Below are 12,024 nucleotides of genomic sequence, written 5' to 3' on the forward strand. Positions count from 1 at the left end.
ATCCTGAAAGAGTGGCTAAATAGTTGTGGTAAGAAGTATACTTTCTAAGAGAATGAATGAACTTTCACTGAATTTTACCCTCATTTACTACTTTATCATATTTATCTGTTGTTAACGAGATGGTTTAATTAAGATTCCTCAGTTTGAGTCACTTGCAAGATCTTGTAAGACTGCTCAGTATTTTGTTTTATTAGAAATCTGGTTTAATATGCTGAATGTTACACTTGACTAAAAATAAACATTTGTTTTGTGTATTATTGCTCTGTGTGTGAATTTGATGTTTATGAAATGGTTAGACTGCTACTCCTAGAGCCTCCAGAAGTACATCTGATACGATAACACACAATGTTTCTGCTCAGTTATCATGCACAATGAGCTCCAAAAATGCTAGTTTTTTCCATAATACTTCCTGTTTGATTTGTAGAGCAAATAAAGAAACTTTGCCAAATGACAGACATCGTCTTAGAGTGACATCCACAACCCTGCCGTAACTTTGTTTAATGATTCATTCAACAAACACCAGAGGTGATGAATGAAAACCCAGAAGTCATTTACATATAGTTCTTTATTATATACAGCTGTGAGTTATTGGCATTTCTGTAGATATGGTGATGAACTTGGCAAGATTTCTCCATTCAGAGGTGACTTGTAAAGTGTGCAGAGGTCATTCAGTGAAGCAGCGGAGAGATCACTCTTCCCAGGGGCTCATGTCTGTATCGATGGCCACGCAGTTGTAAGCAGCGTAACGCAGCTTCTCCTCACAAACTTTAGCACTGCAGGACAGAAAATAAACAAGAGTAAAGGACACGATATGACACCATCACTGTAACATTAACTTCAATGTAAGAAAATAAGTTATCGTCTCAGCTATAGATAAATACATGTGTATGATTCTGCATATATACCTTGGATAGTTGGGTAAATAAAGAGTACTGGAGCATGTGGAGGATTGTGGAAGTGCGTCTGTTGTTTCAGAGCTACACCAGGAGATAGACAACATTTTAAAATAGTGAAATGAACAGCAAAATGTTCCGTTTTATGTCTTCTAAATCAGATATTTCGCCATCAATAGCAAACAGTAATTTTTCTGTAATCATTTCTTTTATGTATGCACTCGCACTCACCCTTGTTTGTCAGGAAAGACGTAGATAGGTGCAGGAAGACGACTTCTGCCGGTTACAAACCTCAGAAACCTGCTACGATCCTCTGAAAGCAGGAAATCAAAAGTCATTCTTTGTCACCCAGAACGCATCACAAATGTTTATATCTCACATCTCATAAATGCAAAGGTGTTGACTAAGTATCAACAGACACAGCAAGACAGACGGATACAATATGTGTTGTTCATGGGACATGCTGTGAAAGACATTCAACTTAGTGGACGTGTGCTGTAAAATGTTGCGTTAACTGACCGTTGGTGAAGTTGGTCAGTGCTTCCCACAGGTACTGCACTCTAACGTCACTTTGTTCCAGGTCCTCATAGCGAGCTGGTGGAGAGATCGAAACATTAATGATGCTGAGTCGTTAATACAGTATTTAACTGACGACCTGCAATCAAGTTTCTACTGGGGATTTACCTCACTAGCAGACTAATATCTTAGTAGTTTCTTAAAACAACAGTCAGGTGTCCATATGAACAGTGAAAGAGTTTTCTCTCGCTGTATTCATTCCTCCTGTTCATACTGACTATTAAAAATAGTCAGTTTATCTGAAGCTTATATGAGGCTTCAGCAGTCTGAGTTAGTCATATTAAGTGGATATCTGACACATTTACAGTCTTTTTAGCGTCAAATTCCCTCTTTGTGTTTCCCTGTTGAGCTGTGGTGGAAGTATAGTAACAAAAAAGAGGGACTTTGGCACTAAAAAGACTGTAATGTTGAAAGATATCTACTTGATTTGACTCATTTGGACGCTGAAGCTTCATATTAGCTTCAGATAAACTTTTAAATACATTTTTGCATAGACGACAACTTGTAAATTATGGCAAGAAAAACCTACTCCCATGTTCATTTGGGCACTTGCCTGTTGTTTTAAGACAGACGTGAAAAATTGTGAACCTGTCCTTTAAGAAGGTAATTCTGGTTTATTTCAACTTTGGTCTTTTTGATTTTACTTTGGTTTACTTCCAAATAAAAGTGGTTTAGATAATCTGATTAATTTGTTAACATCCTTTTCGATCATTGTAGTGATGTCACTGTGTTCTCTGATCTCACACAATTATAATCTTATTGTAACTGATGGAAACAAAAAAAAACAGCAAAACTAAGACTGAAGTTGTAATAAATTGGAGTAAAAGTTTTGCAGGAAAAGCTTAAAATTTTGGGGAAAATCATTATTTTTCTTGCTCAGACTTTGATAAGAAGATTGATAGAACGCCTACATCTGTACGGTAAACATGAAGCCACCACCAGCAGCCGGTTAGCTTAGCATAAAGACTAGAAACAGCTAGTCTGGCACATAGCCCCTTAAAAACGAAAAACAGACAATTGTTGTCTTAACACTTTGGTTTTTGTATGAATTAAACAAACATGTACAACATATAACATATAATTAGTGAAGAGAATTTAGAATTTACTTTGACCAGGCTAGTTGTTTGGATTCCAGTCTTTATGCTAAGCTAAGCTAACCTGCTGCTAGCTGTAGCTTCATATTTACTATACAGACATGAAGAAGGTATTTTCATCTAACTCTCAGCAGGGAAAACAAATGAACTGATGTGTGTATTTCCTAAAATGTCAAACTATTCCTTTAATTCATCCCCTGCTGGTGATATTTCATGTACATTGTGTGCAAAACACAAACATAACATCATCTCTTCAGCTACTGCAGGAAAAATGTGTGCTTATTGTCAAAGAGGCTTAGCTAAAACTCAAAGCTGGACACTCACTGAGTCGCTTCAGGGCTTCCACAGTGATCTCAGGGTCTCCACAAACTTTCTTTTCCACTTCCTGCCAGGTGAGCAGGTCCAGCACCGCCTGAGGAACCACCTTCAGCAGCCCTGCCTGTATGGCTGCAATCTGTAACAAACAACAGATGGATTATGTTGAAGAATTAATGCAACTGGAGAAAAAAAAACAAAAAACAGAAATCCAACCCACACTAGACGTGAGGACGAATGTACAGGTGAGAAAAGAGAAAAATTATGTAACACTATTGAAGCCCCACCTGCTGCTTGCCCTCCTCCAACCGAGCCTTCTGCACCAGGCGGATGAACTCCCTGCGGTCCTCGTAGCGGACGGCGACATTACTGCCGCCGGGGATGAGCTCCACCATCTGTCCGTCGCTCAGCAGGGTGGTGTACACCAGCTCCTCGCCAAACCTGAACTCATACGTCTCTTGGTCCATGTTCTCCATGGCGTCTAGCAGGTTTACCTGACAACACATCCACATTTACCTTGAAGCAATGACGTGTGCAGGAGATTATTCTTTTTATAATATTTCCACTTGTATTGTATCGTATGTCCTCACCAGCACAGAGTCTACAGCAGGGAAATCTTTGCTCCAGCTGACGGCCTCCCCGGTCAGCTGCTTCCACACCAGCCCAGGAAGAGCCAAGACCTGTAGGATGGGACCCAGAAACTCGAGTCATCTATTCTTACTTAATCTATTCTTACTTCATACTGCCTGCAGTAGGTGGATAGTAGGGATCACTCACCAGGAAATCTTTTCCTCTGAGAGCGGCTCCCATGAGCTGACCGATCCATTCATACTTGTGGAACTCTTTACAGGACGGGTTGGGGACGTAGTAATCTCTGGCCTCTAACGCACCCTAAGAAACCAGCGATAGATAGTTTAAGAAAAGAAGACAACCACTGGATCCCAGTAAAACGCCTGCACATGTAAACACAGCGAGAGTTAAAGGTGATTTTAATTATTTTATATAGTTGTTTTTTTGTTTTTTTAAGACAAAAGTTACAACAGTATGGCTCAAATAAAAAAAGGACCCCCCCCCCACCCCTTTTCCAACACCTGTTTTAGGGTAAAAAACGTTCCCCGAGATATTATTAATCCATATTAATCAAATTCTTCTAATCCTGATTGTGTGCAGTAATTACCTGGTTGGACGTTCGGGAGAAGAATGGCAGCGGCATGGGACACTCGGCTGAGCTGGGGCAAAGCTCCTCAGACATGTCCGCCAGACTGTCCCGAAATCCACCGCCCTGGTCAATGATTCCCTCTGCAATGAACTTACACTCCCACCACTGGTCGTAGCGAGCAGGCCACCTGACAAACCCAGAGGAGAGATTTCAGAGTTACATCCCTAGAGTCTAATGCCCTTTGGTGACAGCCATAGTCAGGAAAATATATCATACCTGTAATCCAAAGTCTTCTCAAATTTGTCAGATGGCTTTAGACCTTCATACACCTGCAAAGGGAGAAATAAAAACCATAAAGACAACACTGAAGTTAAGTAAATCTCTCGTTTCCTCCTTTAAGTCAGTCAGCGAGTGTGATTACCTGATTGAACACAGCGTTCTTGCAGCTGGGGTCCAGGGTGGGGTTGTCTCTGTGCTCCATCGCCAGCCGTCTGTTGATGTAGAGGCGGGGCATGAAGTTTGGTTTACTGGTCTCCGAGTCCTTCAGGCACTGAGTGATGAGGGCCGAGCGGCGCTTGGAGAGCAGCAGGAACTGCTTTATGCTCTAGAGGGCGCCAAAGAACATACAAGTGAAATACATGAATGGATTGTTATTATCAGTGCTGCATTGTAAGTTACTGATACTGTTTATTGGCATGAAAAGCCTCTTCATGTATCAGCTAATATGTGTGGGAAGATAGCAAATATACAAATTCATTTTATCCGTTTTATCCATTATTTTTATCCAGACAATGGGTTGTTTTAAATAATCTTAAATTGTCTTCAGGATGTAATATTTTATTTAACTATATTTGAAATTTCATTCATGATTTAAACTGCAGTGTTTTCACTCAGACATTGTGATGTTTTTCTGAGACATACAGTATGTTTTTATGTTATCTGTTTTATGTTGTTTCTACTCATCGCTGTCAGCCAGGACACTCTTGAAAAAGAGGTTTTTAATCTCAGTGAGGTTTTTTCTGATTAAATTAAGGTTAAATTTTAAAAAATGAAATTAAAAAAAAATCTCAAAAACAAATATAATTATTGAATTTATACAGATTAACAGAAGAAAAACGTCATTATTTTATAAAAAGTTTAAAATAAAGACTTCGTTGAACATTTCTTAGTATTTCAAACTCAATCCCTTTTAATATCTTTATCATGAATCTAAAATCACTGTAAATAACAGCTTCTTGTGGCTTATTGCCACACTGTATTTTCTAAAAGCTACTTGATGACTCACTTTGATCTGGTTGAAGGTTCCCAGGCTGTAGTCCCAGGCAGGCACCAAGTGTGGGAGCACGCTGTCCAGGAGACAGATGAACCTGCCAGAAGTGAGACAGAAGAAATCAACCATCACAAACTCTGAGGCATTATGGTTAAAAGTATTTATAGTATATATTTATGGTATAAATTATTTTGTAATATTTGAGTGTTGCCTCTGCCTCTTTATTTCTGTGATTTAGTTTGGTTGTTAGACAAATGGCTGCTTGATTAGAAACTAATTCCCATTAAATTAAACAAATGTAGTGAATCATTTTCTGTCTCACATGCAAAGAATACATTAATGGAAAATATTCATCTCCCTGATATCTCCTGTGACTGTGAGAACTCTGGCAGTATGATGTACATTGGTGTACCTCTGGATGACCAGCGCTCTGCGGTACAGGACGTCAGGCAGGGTGCCCTGCAGACGAGGGTAGCGCACCAAGTTTGAAGACTGGAAAACATCAGCGTTCAGTCCGAGGTCTCGTTCACATGACGACTTGATCTTCAATCCTCGGATCCGGACATCTATCCCCTCATCTGCAAAAGCACAGGAGAGAGAAAAACACAGTTTAAAGTCTATGATATCACAGCAGACACTTGGGCAGGCAAGGAAACTATCTGAGTAAATATACAAACCACTTACCTCTACATTCCTCAATTCGGATCTCGATGACGGGCAGGTGAGATGTCATATCTTCCAGCACACATACTTCTCCAATCAGGTTGCTGCAGACAAAACAGAGCAGAGATGGTTCTAAACAAACTGTAGTCAGACTGAAATAAATTCTTGGTGTTGACTGTGGGCAAAGTCAGACGTGCTTCACAATAACAAGTAAAACTGAAAACAGTCCGACATTTTATTCATTCATGAGGAAATAATAGATTTATCAGCCGGGCACATTATACCCGCCCGAATTAAACAAAAACATTTTTAAAAAAGCTCACTCGTCGATGGTGACGTCACTCAGCTTCTTCAGGTTGTCTCCCTCTCCTCCAAACACGGTGACTCTCTTGGGCATGTAGTTGTCGTCTGTCGAGTCCACTGTCAATATCAGCTTACTAGAAAGCAAGGAGAGACACGTTAAAAGGCGATAAGAGCATTTCTACATTTCCAAATTTGTGTGTGAAGGAGAAGCTAAACAAGAGTGACATTCAACACATGTCATAGTGATTCCAGTCAGTACACACATTACACAACAAAACCTCAAGCACCCTCTCACACTCTTATGAAAGTAACATACAAAGCTGACATTCAGGCATGGCCTTAGATTGTAATTAATGAAGGTTTACACTGCTGCTGTCATTCATTCCCTGTTTCTTTTTGTCAGTCTATTCATCACGTAAGCTGGAGAAGCTCCTTACTTGACCACAGTGCCTCTCTTCATGTGCAGGCGGATCCAGTGCTGTCCCTGCATGCCGTCGCTCTCCCAGTAAGTTTCTGTGTCGCCATCCGTCAAACAGCTCGCCCCTCCACTGGGATCCTCCTATCAGCAAATAAAATAAAATACTTTTCAATAACAGATTTGTGTGTTTGTAATTACATTTTCTGACACTGGAACATAACAGCTCAAATTAAAGTAAAGGTTCACAATTTTTCAAGTCTGTCATAAAACAACAGTCAGGTGCCAAAATGAACATTGACAGATGCTTTTCTTGTTTTCCTCCTGTTCATACTGGCCGTTAGAAGATCCCTTCATGATGCACTTACAATGTAAGTGATGGAGGACAAAATCCACAGTCCTCCTTCTGTGCAAAAATGTATTTTAAAGTTTATATGAAGCTTCGGCCATTCAATCAATCAATTAGTCAATTCAAGTAAATATCTTTCAATGTTACAGTCTTTTTAGTGTCAGTGTGCAGTGTTCATTTGGGCATCTGACTAAATGTTTTAAGACAAACCTGTGAATCCATCCGTTAACCTGCATTAACTGATTATTTGGCCACTTGGGGCAGCAGAAACAAGTGAACAAAACATTGACATATTCTCACCTTTTAAGCTGATATGTTGAACTTGTTAGCAAACAGTTGCTTATTTCCACATCCAGCAGTTACGGAACAACATTATCATTCATTTGGAGTCGTGTTTCTGTCCACCTGGTTAATTTAAGTCCAATATTCTCTCTCCTTAAGCTCTGTTTTTGCTCTCTACCAACTCCTGAGGGAAATATCTGACTTTTTAGCTGCTAAATGCTCCACTATGTTCACCAGCTAGTTGCCAACTGTGTCTGTTTGCTGTTTGCTGCTGAGCAGGTAGTGCACAGTGGGTTTTTAGAGCTTTGTCTCTGAAAACAGCCACCTGCTGCAGCTGAAAACGAGCGCTGAGAGTGAACCCAAACAGTAAAGTTGCAGCCGGGCAGCTAAACAATGAGCTGACACTCATGATAAAGCTCCGTAAAGCCGAGGGGAGCTGCAGAGTCGCTGATAATTCTCTGTAGGTTCATCACTATAAGCGACACCTCTGACATTACACACTGTCATTTGAAACAAAGTTATAATAAACAAAATATAGATTAAAGACTGACTACTGTATGTGTTGTGTCAGTCAAATCTATAATATCTACAGGGTGAGAGAGCAGAGTAAATAGACTGAATGCTTGCTCGGCGGTAATACTCACAGCTTTATTCTGATACTTACTAATACTTGAATGGCACAATACTGTTTGAAAATAAAGTTCTGTATGTTACTCACCGAACACGAAGAAACATCAATGCTGGTCACACACTGCTTCACACTTCCCAAATTCTCGTCCTCTTTCCCTATGTGGTCATAGAAGTAGTGAACCAGGTCCTCGTCGCATTCGTACGCCCAGGTGGGAGGAACATACCTTTAGATTTTGAGAGATTTATTTTGCTTGTTATCAATCTGCTGCTGTAAAAAAACAATACATCCCAGAAAGTCTTGAGACTTATTTGACATCAAACAAACAGACTCACCGTAGCTTCTGGACGGCAGCGTCATCACACTCAGCTATTTTGGGTTTGGAGCCGATGTACAGCGCATTCTGCACGTCCACCACCTGCTCCCACCTGTTGCAGGGTTTGTGGTCGTAGCCGAAGAGCTGCTGCTGTCTGCTCACAGTCTCTGGTGACTCCACCGGCACCAGCCTGTCGCCTCCTTCTGTGTGCTTACACACCAGGATCCAGCCCTCCTCCAACTCCTGGCCTGCACGGTGCTCCTCCAGCTGCTCCTGCACACAGACAGTTTTCCCACCATATTTTAAATCATTGAAACTGAATAGAGAAGAACTAAAATCATGTGCAATGTAAGATAATTTTATAATAATTCGATATCTGTTAAAGCATCTTTACAGTTCAGTATATTCCCCAATATTTCTGAAATTATTTTAAGATAAATCTGTATTACGGGATTTCCACACTTAAATTACACTTCAACTACAAAACTTTTCCATAAGTTCATGTCACATTTTCATGACTGTATAAGTGTAAAAGCAACCTGTATGTTATGCTACTGTGTAATACTGAAAATGTGCTTTACAATAATAAGTTGATTTAGTATAGCACCTTTCACAGAAATGAAATTCACAAAGTGAAAAGACAGCAGGGATATACAGTACTGTGCAAATTTTCTAGGCACTAAAAGTAAAGTGAGGATGCTTTCAAAAATAATGACATGAATACATGAAATCAATATGCACACAGAATATAATGAAAGTTATAGTGGGCTCAAACAAAACCAAACTGCTGATGAAGGCAGGAGAGCTGTTCTGTGTTCATGGTGTCCTCTGCCTCTTTGTACATTTGATTTATTGATTGGGACAGTGTGCAGTTTTAAACATTAAAGATGCACTGCACCGGAGTTAGCTCGAAGCTTATTTGCATCTGTAGTCCCCCACAATCAAAAAATACAACAGCACAACAACAAACAGTACAAAACAGAAAAAACACACAGAACACACCGTACAAAATACAGAACTACACACAACAGCACATCACATACACCCACAATGTCAATTAGAAATTAATAATGTAAACTTGTCAAATTAAAATAGTCTCAGGGGGCTTTACAATCTGTACTGCAATACAATATCCTCTGTCCTTAGACTCTTGACTCGTATAAGGAAAAATGGAGGAAACCTCAGGAAGAGCAACAGAGGAGGGACGGTCAGACATGCAGGATAACAAACTTATAATGGATTTATAATATATATGAAGACTGTGATGAAGAGGACGCCGAGCAGCTTTCAGGTGCCACCAGAATCACATCTCTAGTTGCTGCAGAATGCAGTTTTGCACCGATCAGATGCCTCCCTGATGATACTGCATAATGGACAAGAATCTAAACATCTAAAGAGCCTAAAACGTTTGCACAGTACTGTATATAATCTCTGTTTACAGTAGACAAAGATCACTGAGCATTAAGATGATGTGACTGCAGTAACGATTCTTACCTTATTGATTTTGACCCAGAGGCCCTGGCTGTTACAGTACTCTTCCCCGGTTGTCCGGATACAAGTCCCTTTCTTTGGTTCAATGTTGTACTTGCATGACTTCTTGCTGTGTTGCGTCTGATGAGGACTTTCAAACACGGACACGAGGGTCTTCCCGACCGTGGAGCCTCCTGCAGAAGCCCCGGATGATGCAGAAGAGGTGGAGGATGAATCCTTGCAGATCTTATAGCAGACTTCTCTCGGGACGTAACACAGACATTCCGGCACCGACTCGCTCCTCCTGAAACACTCAATACACCTGTTCAGGAACCGGATCCTGCCGAGAAGCAGGTGAGGATTGTCACCCAGAGACATGATGATAATGATGATGATGATGGAGGTGGAGGTGGTGGAGGTGACAGTCAGCCGCACAGCAGCAGGGGGGCGTCAGCTGACATAACACCACCGTCCAGTCCTTTTGTTTTCCTGTCAAACAAACACAACAAAAACGAATGTTCTCTGTGAACCGACGCTTCAATCAAAAGCCAAATCCTATTCAGCGATTGATTTCCTCTCTAGCCTTCCTTCCTCTGGTTTGTTGGTAGTCTAAAGGGTAAAAAAAAATGCTCTAATCAGCCACCTGGCAGAGAGATAAAAGCTCCTTCTCAACGATAAGAGTGAGTGAGCTAGCATTAGCAAGCAAGCTAGGTGTTGTTAATTTAGTGCATCCTGAGGCGTTTGCGATAACTACGTTAACAAAACAACTGTACCAACGTTAGTAAGAAGTTTAAGGATGTTAAAGTAGAGTAATGTCCAAAAACAGGAACACTTTACATACCTTTGCTGCCGACAAGTAGTTTTTGGTTTGTTACAGTTGTCTAACGGTGTAGATTTCTGACAACGCGGAAGCGCAAAAAGACAGTTTTGACCTTTTCGGCTTTCCGTCGTTTGTACTAGAAATAGTTCTTCTTCTTCTCCTTCCTGATTTTTAGTAGCGGTAAGCATCGAAAATGTCGCTTTACCGCCATCTACTGGTTTTAAACTAAAATCTCCACTGACTAAATAATAAGAACTCCTTCCCACTCATTTCCCACTCTGCTATAAATTCTCTATTTTTCAGGTGTTTGAGACAACAGCTGCTGCACCTTTTCCAGAAACTCCCACAACACCCAGAAATTTCTTTGCTGCATTTACAATTATGTCAATTTTCTCAGATTTTCTTTCTACTCCAGCAGTACAGTAAGTTACCAAGGCCAAAAGGCCAAAAACTTCACCTGATCCTTACAAAAGCAAAACTCGGCGTGCTTCCTCACTGATTTGTCCTCCTTAGCTTATTGTCTCATAATCATCATAACATTTCTTACCTACTTCCTCATACTTAGGTCTCTTCTTAGATCTAACCCTGATTATTTCTGCCTCCCTTACTCTCTTTGGACAGTCAGCCTCCCATGCTGCATGATTCCCTTTGCAAAGAAGACACTCTGGATCTTTCTCACAGTGTCCTTCACAATCATTCTCCCCACATTTACCACATGTGACAAAATCACTCCAACATACAAGGAAACTATGACCAAATTTCCAACAATTCTTACACAAAGCAAAGGTTTGGGAACATACTGCCTTACTGGGTATGACACATAGTCAAAGTACACTCTATCAGGGAAGTACTCCAAGTCAAAGTGAAGCATAACAGATTTAGTCTCATACTTTTCATTAAAGATGCAATATACGACATTCAGCCCTACTAGATGTCACACTATAGCACCAGCATCTCAGACCAAAACAAATGTGTGCATCATTTACTCAATAAAATTGGGAGAAAGAAAAAAAAGCCCTGAACCAATAGCTCATGAAACTCAGATCAAACTGTTAAACTAGGCAGTGCTGATCGAATATAGATCAAGATTCTGTTACTGCTTTGCCTATTTCCTGTCTCAAATGTTTTGAGAAACATATTTTAGTTTACTGTTTAGCTGTAATATGAGAAACTTGACCCGGCTGCCATGTTGAAAATGGAGGCTGGGACACGGCTGGACCAGCTATCAAAACAAAGAACAGAGAGGCTTGGATAACAACACACAGAGAGAGAGTGTGACTTCATTCTCTGCTCAGGACGCCATTACTCCACTATAAGGGAGCACGTTTAAGTACTTAATCAATCCTCTTCATTCTATAGCTGTCTGTCACCCCTTTATACTCTTTAAATCTCCTTGCATCCACTCTTTGTGAGATTCCATCAACTACACCTTTTATTGGAGCCTTCCTGCTGAGCGGGAAATATGCCACTG

At 40.4% G+C, this 12,024-nt stretch overlaps 1 protein-coding gene across 1 annotated transcript; it reads right to left on the bottom strand.

The window, feature by feature from the left end:
- Window positions 1–547: 547 nt before the first annotated feature.
- hectd3 (HECT domain containing 3) lies at window positions 548–10,681 on the bottom strand. Its single transcript, XM_044368904.1, has 20 exons — window positions 10,575–10,681; window positions 9,758–10,222; window positions 8,283–8,536; window positions 8,038–8,173; window positions 6,711–6,832; window positions 6,294–6,407; window positions 5,992–6,074; window positions 5,720–5,885; window positions 5,323–5,404; window positions 4,459–4,641; window positions 4,314–4,366; window positions 4,056–4,224; window positions 3,656–3,769; window positions 3,469–3,558; window positions 3,166–3,372; window positions 2,888–3,017; window positions 1,413–1,487; window positions 1,125–1,206; window positions 906–977; window positions 548–773 (listed from the first exon to the last, which is right to left on the bottom strand). The coding sequence occupies exons 2-20, from the start codon at window positions 10,109–10,111 to the stop codon at window positions 689–691; spliced, it is 2,571 nt and encodes an 856-aa protein (XP_044224839.1). The 5' UTR covers window positions 10,112–10,222; window positions 10,575–10,681; the 3' UTR covers window positions 548–688.
- Between the last annotated feature and the right edge of the window lie 1,343 nt (window positions 10,682–12,024).

This window comes from Thunnus albacares, chromosome 12 (genome assembly GCF_914725855.1).
Source record: "Thunnus albacares chromosome 12, fThuAlb1.1, whole genome shotgun sequence".
Lineage (NCBI taxonomy): Eukaryota > Metazoa > Chordata > Actinopteri > Scombriformes > Scombridae > Thunnus > Thunnus albacares.